Source organism: Astatotilapia calliptera, chromosome 17, assembly GCF_900246225.1.
Source record: "Astatotilapia calliptera chromosome 17, fAstCal1.2, whole genome shotgun sequence".
Classification (NCBI taxonomy): domain Eukaryota; kingdom Metazoa; phylum Chordata; class Actinopteri; order Cichliformes; family Cichlidae; genus Astatotilapia; species Astatotilapia calliptera.
The window spans coordinates 20,213,584-20,226,010 of NC_039318.1; the positions used below are offsets into that span (position 1 = coordinate 20,213,584).

The 12,427-nt window shown below is 41.3% G+C and overlaps 1 protein-coding gene across 24 annotated transcripts in view; it reads right to left on the minus strand.

Moving 5' to 3' along the window:
* LOC113009826 (CUGBP Elav-like family member 2) overlaps positions 1 to 12,427 on the minus strand; it is a 236,879-nt gene that overhangs the window by 35,453 nt on the left and 188,999 nt on the right. For all 24 annotated transcript variants that reach the window (XM_026148402.1, XM_026148410.1, XM_026148403.1 and 21 more), the window contains 2 exons: positions 9,703 to 9,837; positions 1,539 to 1,618 (listed from right to left, as the gene is read on the minus strand). In XM_026148402.1, the coding sequence (XP_026004187.1) occupies positions 1,539 to 1,618; positions 9,703 to 9,837 (215 nt within the window). The remainder of the gene's footprint in view (positions 1 to 1,538; positions 1,619 to 9,702; positions 9,838 to 12,427) is intronic.

The window sequence follows — 12,427 nt, forward strand, 5'->3', positions numbered from 1 at the left end:
CCACAGTATTGTCTTTAACACCCAGTGCAGCTTGTACTTCCTAATTGGACATCTGAACTGGAGATTCAAGGCTAGATTTCATTGTATTCTTTCAAAATCACACAAAAAAAGACGGCTATTGCAATACACACTGATTTGCAAATTAACTAAACCCAAGCATAATCTGAGCCTGAAGCTTTATACAAATAAACAAAAGACCCAAAACCCCTGAGTGGCTCAAGTTATATAATAAATCTCTCCTTTCTTTCTGAATGGCAGCTCCACAGATGCTACAGAAGTCAGCAGCACCATAACTCTTTTATGGAAAAGAGACATCTTATAAATGAAAATCACCTCATTTAATAAACTCTCGTCAAATTAATCATTATTTTTACCGCCCGCATGCGGCGCAGGAAAGCCGAGACTTTGTTACAACTCACATTTCCTAAAGATACAAGCTGAATTCATTTAAATTTACACACCGAATAAAAGGATTTAGTTGGATAATCATAAAGATTGAAAGCATAGGCAGACTTGTACCAAACAGTTAATGCTTTAAAAAATCATCAAGTAAAAAAAATCATCAAATGAGAAGTGGAATTGGCCTCGTGTGTGAGTGAACAATGAAGGATTTTAAGGATAATAATGGTTAAAAATAATAATAAAACTAATGTGAAATAAAAAAGTATACACATGTAAATAATGTTTATGGACTGTTAATAAGATAAAGACTACTTCAGAACATAATTAACACCTTTGAGTATTTACATTACTCATACACTAACTTGTAACTTAACAAACAGGGTTTAAAAAAGTATTATTGTTACTATTCTTATTCACAATGTTTATTTTAAACCCTTAACAAGCTTTGTTTTTTGTTTGATTAGCACACAATTGCAACAATAATTATAATAAAGAGTTCGCAGTCGTCTGAAATGATCTCTACACATAGAAACTGCCAACGACTTTATTAAAAGTAATCTAATAAGGCCGTTAACACTTTTACAGTCTTATTAAAGCTTCCTGCATGTTAATTAAATCTTTGTAAGGACTCAAAGACTGTAAATAAAAGGTGGATGAAGGGTTTTGCATGCTCACATCTTTCTTTGTTAACTAGTGGATGATGTCAGAGTGGTTACAGCCACCTTTTATATACAGTCTATGCTTGAGTAGCACTTACCAACTTATAATCGCGTTTCACAAAAAGCTAAGCATTTGCTAACTGTTGTGGTTTAAAGATTTTATTCTCCTCGTGCTGAGGAAAAATTGATACCACATTTCTCTTAAGCGAGCAGAAAAAGACCTACATAATGGTTACGTATTAAAGCAGCGCTCCTTTAGTCCTTACATTGAGGCATTCAATTCACTGGACCTGTGTCAGAAGTGCTCCAGGAAATGTTACTCGGCCTAACCTATTAAGTAGCAAGTCGCGGCTTTTACTGAAGAAGTGACTCAAAGATGAGACAGACATATAATTGCCAGCACAATAACAGAGTGAAGTGCATGTATTAAAGGCACTAAAGAGACAGAGAGTTGAAGAAAGGGCAAGAGTACCATACCTCCATAGTCTGAGACTGGTGCATGGCTTTGATTGCATTCTGTGCCATAGCTCTGGTGGAAAACGTGACAAACGCACATCCTGTAACGAGGGAGGGGGGGCAGAGGGAGGGAGGGAGGGATGGAAGGGGAGTGGGAGGGAGGGCAGAAGGGCAGGAGGAGGAGGGAAGACAAGAAAGAACAAAAACAAGACAAAAGGGTTGGACACGTCGTCGTTATAAAAACCCAAAACAGAGATTGATACAGAGAACAGCTCACAGGCAGACAACAGTGTTCTCAGTCGCTGTAGAAACAACAGGCGAAAAACGAGCACAGTGTAATGACAACCACAACCCCTCCCCGACCCCCGCCCCATCCACCACAGGACACCTGGGACAATAACCATCGGAGCGTCGGATTGGCTGTTGATGCCTTCCCTCGTCCTTGCCCCTCCTCCTTCTCCTTCCTCTCGCTCCCACACACACACACGCACACACTGGCCGAATTCGTCATACCTGTATTCAACTGCTCTCATCTCTCAGCAATTGAGCGGTGTAAAGCAGGCTGAATATGCATGAAAACGATTTGAATCCATTTGGGCCGTTCATGTTGTTTTGTGTGTCTGACTGGGTGCCCTCTCTTTCTGTCTTTGTCAGACAGGAAAGAGATGTGATAGAGGAGGGCGAGGTGAGGGGGCATCAGCAGGGGGCTCGGGAAGACGGGAGGATAGGAAATGATATTAATTCAATCCACAGGGAGAGGAAGGCGAATAGGAAGTGGAGGTGTGGTCGGCCTCCTCCGTGACTGACACTGATTTTAGCCAATCAAGATTGGACACAGCCAGAGGCAATTTTAGGGGAGTTTGTTATCAGTTGTTTGTGGGTAAGGGGTGGGAGGAGGGGGTGCAAAGTTGTGTTTGTCTGACTGGTTAGGGAGTGATTAGAGGAGATAATGTGAGAAGTGCTTCAACAACACCCCAGGCTAATAATATGCTAACAAACTCACCAAGCCATGTTAGCGCAGCCAGGCCTGAACTGATTACACACATGCTTGGACACACACACACACACACGTTCAGGTTCAGCTGGCTGACTCGTGGCTTGGCTACAGAGGAAAAAACTAATAGCATGGGTCATCAGATAGACTCTCCCTGGCTGTGTGGATGGGATGAAAGGGTGGAGAAAGGGGGGGGGGGGGGGGGGGGGGGGGGGGGGGAAGAGGAAATTGTGAGGATAATGCAACAGACAACAAGACAGAGAGAGAGGGGAAGGACAGATATGTTGAGGAATAGATGATCATTGTTCTCTTCCACCTCTATCACAAGCCGCCTGTAGCTGTGATAGAATGAGGATGAGAGAGACGAATGGTCAGTTTTTTCTCCTGACTACATCCATGGCTGCCTGGATTTTAAACACAGGCGTTTCCCTGAGAAAATGTAGACCTGCACTTGTACAGTTGCAAGTTTATCTCGGGGCTCTGACCGCCCTTTCTGGAGGGTAACACGTTTCTGATGAGCCTCGCTGTTTAAAACCGGACGCTTCTTTGCTCGGTAGAGGGCAGGTTGGTTTCTTTGATTGTTGGGCTGTTTCACAAACTGATTTTAAAACAAGAGATTAGAGTTGCATCTGTTTCTCATAGTCACTGTTTGTCTCTTTTATTTTGTACGTAGTGCTCAAACTGCTTGGTTACAGCTTTGAATCAAATCGCCAACTTTACAATTATTAGACACCCCGTTCTACCTCTGCACACATTTGAGACACAGGGCACGCCGAGCAAGCGAGTCAAACCCCGTATTAAGTCGAATATAACCAATTTGAAGATAAATATTTTTAATATGCTCATTTTGATGCCAGCAAAACATTTTGACCGTGTGTCAACAGAATCAAAATCCGGCTGATTAGTAATATGGTTATTTATAAAAGAACCAGGCTGGTACAGATAGGGAGGCAAAGACTGCGTGGGCAAACAGTTCTAAAACAGTTGTAATATTTTTTTTTAAATAATCTGTGGTATATAATACATTTTAAAAGATATAATCTATATTTAAAGATTCAGAATTCCTGATCTTCAGCCTCTCGGGTGTCATTAAAAACACATCTCTGTTGTAGAAAGTTAAAACTGTATCATGAAAATATGAAAGCATATTTAAACAAGTTCCAGATGTGTGTCTCTTGGCCTCATTTTATTTTAACAGGAGATTAGGCAAAGTGGGGAACTCTGCTTTGATTTGACCCATATTTAACTGGATCAGGTGACCCTGAACTCTCCCTCAGTTACGCTGCAACTGGTCTAGGCGTGTGGGGTCTTCCCATGATGTGTTTCTTCTCTCCTCACCCTTTCACTCTCTGCAGTTAATCATTAGTTATTATTAATCTCTCTCTCTCGTCTCATCTCCCTCTCCTCACCCTGCTGGATATTTCTTCCTGTTAAAAAGGAGTTTTTCCGTCCCACTGTCACCATATGCTTGCTCACAAGGGGTCGTGTGATAGTTGGGGTTTTCTCCGGATTATTGTAGGGTCTTTACGTTACAACATAAAGCAACTTCAGACAAACTCTTGTTGTGACTTATCGCTATATAGATAAAACTGAACTGAATGAAAGCAATGTCATTATCTGGCAAACTAAACTGCTGAGTAGGTGAAATTATATATCCTGGGCAATTACAGGAAATCATTTAAAAAGTAACATAACTGGTGTGTCTGAAAGAGGTCAGCACACCCTTGGTCCCAGCCTTTTTGAAAATCTTTTTCTGTCATCAAACTCAGAATGTGCTGTGTTTTTAATAATTTTTTTAATAAATTGGCATTTTTTAAATTTCCCATGTTACCTAGCGCCCTAACTCTTTTTTTGAATCTTTTTTGTAGGTTGTAATTTTGAAAATCAGTTCTGAAAAAAGTAATGTGGATATTTTTTGAAGGCGTGGTTGCCAAACCTATTATATTAACACATGATAAAAGCAGAAATTATAGCACTCAAAAAGTTTACCGGGTCTCCTGTTAGAGGTTCAGACTGTGTTAACTGAACATATCAACTGAGGCCACAGTATTGAAGATTCAGTTTTTATAGTCTACACCATTTTCTGAATAGAATGAGAAGTTTAAGTGATGGCTGTCAAGAAGAATGAGCCTTGGTCTTTAGTGAGAACAACTTTAGAATTGAAAGAAATACACTTGAACAGTTTTTATCATCCGAGCACTCAAATCAACATCTTCTGTGTTCAATTTTCAAAATGATTGTTCCTATTGGTTATGCAGACCTGTCTCTGATCTTATATGAAACCTATTGACCTTTCCTTTTTCTTTTCTGTCACTGCCAACTGGAAGATAGAGTTCAATCACCTTTTATGTGAAACTACCTTGGTTGCTTAACATTAAAGAGGCAAGAAGGTGATAAAAAAGAGACTGAAGCTCTGACCTAGTAAACATTTGATGAGTCCTTTGCAGTGCCAGGGCTGCTGTGCTAAGTGGTAGCACTGAAGATAGGACATACAAAAAGGGGTCATTTTTCAATTTATTCAGGGGACTGTCTATTTTAGGTGGGCCACAATCTGCCATTTAACTGCTTATTTTCCAGGAGGCTGCCTCCATCCTCTGCAGAGAAGTAATGCCCCAGAACTAGATCAGTTCTGCAGGGGGCATCCATTTGGGTTAGCCCTCCAGACTGGTCCTGATAGGTCCTGACTCTATTTATAAAACCGGTCAGCTACAACATCATCGGCTGTCACCGAAAGGAGACTCATCAGTTTGTCTCCAACTGTCAGACAGGATGCTTTTCATCCGCAAAGAAACATTTCTATCTTTAGCCCGTTTCTGCAGCTTGAAGCCAAAGCTTCTAAATAAGGAATTCCACTGCGCCTGCACACTGATTCATTAATGTCGAAGCTGTTAATGAAAAAAGAAACGCTTAGAGTCGAAGCCATACTTTCTGGCTGGTTGGTGCATGTCTTATTTTTCGAAGCACAGAGATGGGACGTGGCTCGAGCGCTAAAAATACCTCACGGGCCGCATTCTGTCGTCAGTGGAGAACCAAACAGTCCTTTAATGAAAGTAGGGTAGCTCCCCAGGCCCAGCCATCCACTGGTGGTGTGATCCATATTTTATTAATAGCGGGATGGTGGAGCGCTCTTCTGATTGATATCGAGATTTAATAGGACCTCAGCAGCGATGCTACGTGGGACTGAGGGCCCCTGGGAGTTGCAGGCACACAGAAATCCGTAAAGGCCTATTTATTTCCAACCTGGTTAGGGGTGTTTGTTTACTAGCCAAGACCAAGCTGGACTAACAGTATTTCCTTTTCGACTAAGTGGTTTATATTAGTTCCACAGAAGCAAGGATTTGGCCATTGCATCTAAAATATTCATGAGGACAAAAGAGAGGAGCTGAAGAGGGATGGAAGAAGGAAACAGGGAAGGGAGGGAAGGAGGCCGGTGTGGGATGTCTGAGAAAAAGAGGACAAATTGATGCAAGAACGGATTCTAGGACAGCCAGGGTGAATATAGAGACGGGGAGGGCCGTGTTGTTCGCAGAAGCAGAGGAACATGGGAGTTTGAGTAGTGTGGTTTCAGGCAAAGACTCAAGATGGAGACAACCTTCAGAAGAAAAGGAGGAAGATCAGACTCGAGTCAACAATAAAACATCCATAACATTCAACAGCCACAGAAAAGTATATATCACCAACATAACCACACTGAACCTGCGTGACGATGACAGCGACAGCTCCCGTGACAGAAGGAGGAAGAATAGAAGGACAGAGATTCGCAAAAAGCCCCTCCATCTCCTCAGCACATAGAAACCACAAAGGGGCAGGGAAGGGGGAGGTAGGGTATACTGGGAGGATGTTTGAAATGAGCCGTGAGGGGAGGCAGGTGTGTGCTTGTGGGAAGAAATGGTTGATGATGATTATTTAGATAGGTAACATAGCTAAAAATAGATTGATAGATGATTATCATATCTGCTCATATGTCTTGAAACACGGACCTACAGAACACACCTGTCACACCCAGCAGCTGACTGATCTGAATGATTTGACACCTGGTTTATAGGTCCATTTCTTTTCTTTAAAAGCAGCCCTGGAGCACTTTGAGAAGAGCACCAAGAGTGTGCCAATTACGAAGGAAACTCGCCAGGAATTTGCTATTTTGCTGTGGAGGCAGCTCATACCTTTCTCCAAATCAACTGAATTGGAGATGTTGCCACATTCAGAGTCATAAAAACGTTTTTCTTTTCTTTTATGGCCGTGTTACTTTTTCATTACTGCTCTATGACTCCCGCCAAGTCCCCGAATGGCCAAATCAGCACCTCACCAACTGAAAAAAAATGAAAGGGAAATGGCTGGTATTACAAGGGTTTCATGTGAACTGCCAGTAATAACCATAATTTGCTTGAAATTCTAAATTTGAGGGCAGGCTTTCCTCAATATCAGTTTGGTACTGGACTCAAATTTGGTTCAACAAGTGATTTATGTCAACAGTAACTGAGACTGGTATCAAATAACTGTAAGATCATTCACTGAAGATAAAAGATCAATGTAGCTATGGTGTGCTGCATACGCCTTGAGCAGAGCAGTGCTTTTTGAAACTAGCAACGAGCACAAGGTGGATTTGACTGAGAAACCTGTCGATCACATAACCTAACATAAACTCGTATACTGATGTAATAAAGTGGGGTCTTCGTCTCATAGACTTATCAAGTCAAAAAAAAGTAAATACAGTTGCAGTAAAATTATGAAAGTGCTTTAAAATTAACATTTTGTTTTGCTATGCAAAACATAACCAATCCTTTTATTTCAACACTACAAAGCCAACAAAGCAGCAACTCACGTCCCGATTTGGACAGCGGATTTGAAAATTCCCACTGCTCTGCAATGGAAGTACAGAGCTTAGGACTGGCTCATGGACAGGGTAAACCGGAACAGCAGGGAAGGTGGAGGATATGAACAGAGGTTAGGAGGCGAGAAGGAGGAGTGGGAGAGGGGATGTTTGGGGATGAAGCTGACAGAGCAAGAAGGGGAGAAGAAAGAATGGGGGTGGGGGGTATATAGAGCGAAAGAGGAGAAGCATGTATTCACAGTGGTGGCCACAGCAGCCTCGAGATGTTGCTCCAGTTCATTTGCATTGACTTCTTAAAATGACTCTTTTAAGACCTCGAAGGAAAACATTTAGGAAGAAGCAGTTGGTTGAAAACAGAATCTGATACAAAGGCTGTGCTGTATTAGGCATATAAGGTATACTGGGCTTGTTGCACTCATTTAATTTCTATAAACAGATATCTATACATAAATGTGGTTCCTTTTTTAGTCCGTTTGTACTCTCAATCCCAACAGACTTCAATGGTAAAATCCCAACTTTATGGCAACCTTTCAGTGGAAACTCTTTTTGGTGACTTCAGCTATTTTTTCTCTTCAACAAACAACTGTACCGTGGCTATGATTTTCTATAACTCACCTGTTTGTTAAAGCTTAAAATTAGGGCTCTAGCTGCTGTTGTCTGCTAGCTGTCTCTGCTAACTGTCTCGAGGCTTAACCTCTATTAATAAGAATAATTAAAGTGGGCTTCATGTGCTTTTAGGACCTCTTTGAAATGGGATTATCTGACTATATCTATCAGTTTTTATTTGGGAATTTGTGCTTCTGTTCTAATGAGTAAAATTCTTAGTTGATACTTAGCAGTTATTAGCAGGTGTTTGCACCTATGCAGGTAAAGCTAACCAAGCTTGTTTGCACTGGCAGATGGTGTAACGCTCCTCACTTTCATCCAAGTATGGTCACTTTTGGATCCAAAAACCAAAAGTATGGTAGCTGATGCTGACGCTTTAAGAACAGGAAGTTCAGAATTAGTCTGTATACTTTATATACAGTCGATGGTTTGCACCTCTCTCATCCTCCACCTTGTGTCCAACAGCTATCATCAGACCATCTGATAACCAGTGGTTGTGTAGGGAAAACTAGTGAAACAGGTTGTTTGCATGGCTAATGCCGACTTGATTGTAAACAATAACTAAACAATAACTACTACTATTTAACTTGCTTGGAGGATAAATTGGCATCGCTCATGCAAACTACAAGAGACCGCAGCAATCTTGCAGCAAACTTTAACAACCACTTACAACTGGTTGGTAAATACACATGTGATTGCCGAGGGTTGCTAAAGAGTCTAAAGGCCTGTGTGACTGAGGCCATACAACACCAGCTAATCTAGAATAATTTTATCTTGTAATATGCAGAAAATAAAATAACCTTTAAACCACAACTTGATGCCCCTATACATCCATTAAGTGGATAAACTAGCGGAGCCTTTTGAGAGCCCTGATCCAGCTTCAGCTTTAATTATTTCTGCTCTCATTCTATTGCTTATTATTATCACTAGAATTTCTGCAGTATCTATCAAACCAATAAAACCTGATAATATGAGCTCTAAAATGGCCTTTGACGTCTTTATGACCTGCACAGAGCTCTTCCACTGCAGACCTTTGATGGCTAATAATTGATTTTATTTTGGCGAACCATTCGATAACCATCTTCTGAACCACTCAGACTCCGGGAAATAAAAAAGGACAGAGCGCACTTCCACTTGCCGAAGACAATGAATGGCTCAAGGCTGACTTTCAATTAGAAAATCAAGCCTACACACACAAACATTTATTGTTGGTTCTGTCAGGTGTGCAGCTTGATCACAACATTAAAATACTATTTCAGGTAAATGGGGAAATCTAATTTAATAGGCACGGGCACATTATGCGCAATGAAAGGCTCATCATTTTTCTATACTGCTGATTTGCAGAGGAAATATTTATGACCCCAAAAAGTTTTTATATAATAATTACCGCAGTTTTAAGTAAACAGTCTTTTCTTGCAACACTGACAGCTCGGAAAACACTTCCAGAGGTAGACAGTGAAGTGAAAAATGGCTGAGAAGGTGTAAATGAGCAGCTTCCTGTGCAGCACAAATGCTTTTAAGCAGGCAAATAACAATAAACTGCAAAACATTAAAGCGGTTGGGAACTTTTTCAAGTCAGTTTTTCAGAACCTCACTTCAACCAGTCAACTCTTATCACAAAATTTCGAGGTAAACACTTTTGAGTCATTACACAAGTTAATGCAATGAACTGTAGCTGCTGGAGGCCACGCAGGTGTTAATGTTCACATGAGGAACATCAAGTCTGGATCGAAGTGAGTCAGAGGGACAGGTACCTCTGCTGAGCCCGTCGGGTCCTCGGAGGATCCGGCATTCCTCGATCTGTCCAAACGCAGAGAACATGACCCGGATGTCGTTCTCGTTGCACTTCTTCGACACCATGCCGATGAACAACTTCCTGTCTTCCACGGCTGTAAGGAGAACCGAGAAACAAGATGAATGAAGAGATTTTATGACATTAACACTCTGTGCATGCCAGAGTTAATGCTGTGTTCCTCTCAAATGACTTTAAACATTTCCTTAATACCTATTTCACTCTTTTAATCAGAAAAGACCTCAGGTGCCCTCTAAGAAAACCACTCTGACATAACTGTAATGGGCTTCTAAAGCAGATAGAAACATGGCATAAAGGAAAAAAAAAACAGTTTGAAAGCTTAATCTGTTGAACTTTGGGTTTTATTGTAAATTATGGCCTTAACCCAAATGTTATATAAGACCAAACTCACTTAGTCATAAAGCCTGTTGCATCCAGAATAGTTTGAGGGGTTTTTCTTGATGCTGAGCTAATGAGCTGCTACTAGCTTTATATTTATTATCCAGGCATTTAAGTGTTTTCAGTGTTTGTTGTGAAAGCAAATAAGTACTTTAAAGCTGGTGTAGGCAAATTTCTTTTAGTTTTGGTCATTAGACAAAAAAAGTGGATTCATCAGAGTACTATCACCGGGGAGAGTGGGGTTCAAAGTCCCTATACGCCATATGGATTCAGTGTTGCCAACTCCTCAGTAAGGAAAATCGCTATTGGCTGTCCTAAAAGTCGCTAGAAGTCGCCAAATGACGTCATCGCCTAATTTGCATAATTGGCCATGCTAATGTAATTGTAACCTACGCTGTTGGAGAGAGAAATAACATCGTGGAAGAGTCATAAAGTGAGTAAAAAACGTCCTAAATGCAGTTTGAATGTATTTAGAACTACAAATTAAATTTATTTTAGCAATTATTGTTTTTAAATGTCACAATTCCAACCCTGCTTCTTTATCCAGGCCTGGACCAGCAAAAGTGACCCGAAATTGGCACTCTGGTGGAGTTACTTTGTGTGTGAGTGTGTGTTTATAAGTAGTTTTAAACCTTGTGATCCACAAAACAGCATAAGAGTAAAGGAAGAACTGACTGCGTTACAGTCAGTGCGGGAGCAGCGGCTTCGCTCATGCGCGATTCATTTGCCGTTTGGACGCACATGTGTGAACGTCTCTTGCCCTGATAGCAGCTGAGGAGGACTATCCTCCGCCTGTGAGCGCTTTGGCATGGGTGAGGTGCCCAAGGCAGCACCGCTGCTTGTTGAGAGTAAGAGCGATACGCGTTTTCACGTCAAAAAGTCGTCATAAATAAGTCTCCAATAATACCAGAAAAAGTCACCAGATTTGTCGCTAGTCGCTTTTTAGAAAAAAAGTTGCTAAGGGGGTCTGAAAACTTGCTAAATATAGCGACAAAGTCGCTAAGTTGGAAACACTGCATGGATTACATGCTGGATAGTGGGTGGGGCTTAAAAACGAGCCCTTGGGCTATAACCTCCGGTTTGACTGACTCATTACTAGTGATGTGTGATACCACTGATTTCCTTTCCGATCCGATCCAAGTAATATTCAGGGTGGTATCGACGATACTGATCCCGATACTTTGTACAAAAACATTTTATTTATTGTATCTCAAATTATAGCATGATAATGATTACAGGACATCAGATTACTTGTTCTTATCACTTAATAATGCAGAGTTCATCATACAGAAATAAAAAACCTGAAGTTGTGCTATTTGAACACCTGCCTGCCTGTAGCACTAAAGGACTCCGTGAGAGACGTCTGTCTCGCCCTAGCAGCACCTGTCGTTCTCCTCCTCTTCAGTTCGTCTCAATATACACTCGTCATATTCTGTGATATGATTTACTCTGAGGTGTTTGACCTCAGGTTAGTGATGTTGCCACAACCATACATGCCAACCCTCCCAATTTTTCCGGGAGAATCCCGAATTTCAGTGCCCCTCCCGAAAATCTCCCGGAGCCACCATTCTCCCGAATTTCTCCCGATTTTCCACCCGGACAACAAAATTGAAAAAACCATATCGCAGAATTCATAGCGCCTATTCCAGTTTCCAACAATGGCGGCAGCTGCTTAGTTTTAATATCACTCTTATTTCTCTTTCTGCGCCGCAAAAAAACTTTTAACATATTTTCAGGTGAGAATGTAGCTGTGTAAACTTCAAATATCTGAGACGACCGACACGTCATTTTCAAACCCCCGCGGTCTTTCACTACTCGGGTTAAACATGATATATAAGTCACTTTGATAACTTAAAAATGTTCTTGTTTGGCTTTTTCAGTGTTTTATTTGTTTGTGAGTAAATTGGCTTGGCTGAGATTAAAGTTATTAGATTAGATTAAATTAAATGTTACTTTATTAATCCCTCGGGTGGGTTCCTCCGGGGTTTTCACACAGCTGAATAAACGTCAAACAGAAAGCTGATTAAACAGAAGTGTGAGACGGTCGAGAGTTTACGTCAGCGCCCTGTTATATTTTAGATGGCAAGGAGCAGACGGCTGTTTCACTCCACCGAGGGAGCTCGTGCCGTACTACCCGGCTTTCTTTAGACCGCGAAGGCCGGGTTCTGAGGTGGAAGCAGCCTCTGAATTTGGACACCCCTGCTGTATTTTATCCGATAAATCAACACTGTAAAATGTATTTATCACCCCCCCCCCAACAGCCCTTTTGAATGTCTCCCTAATTCTGA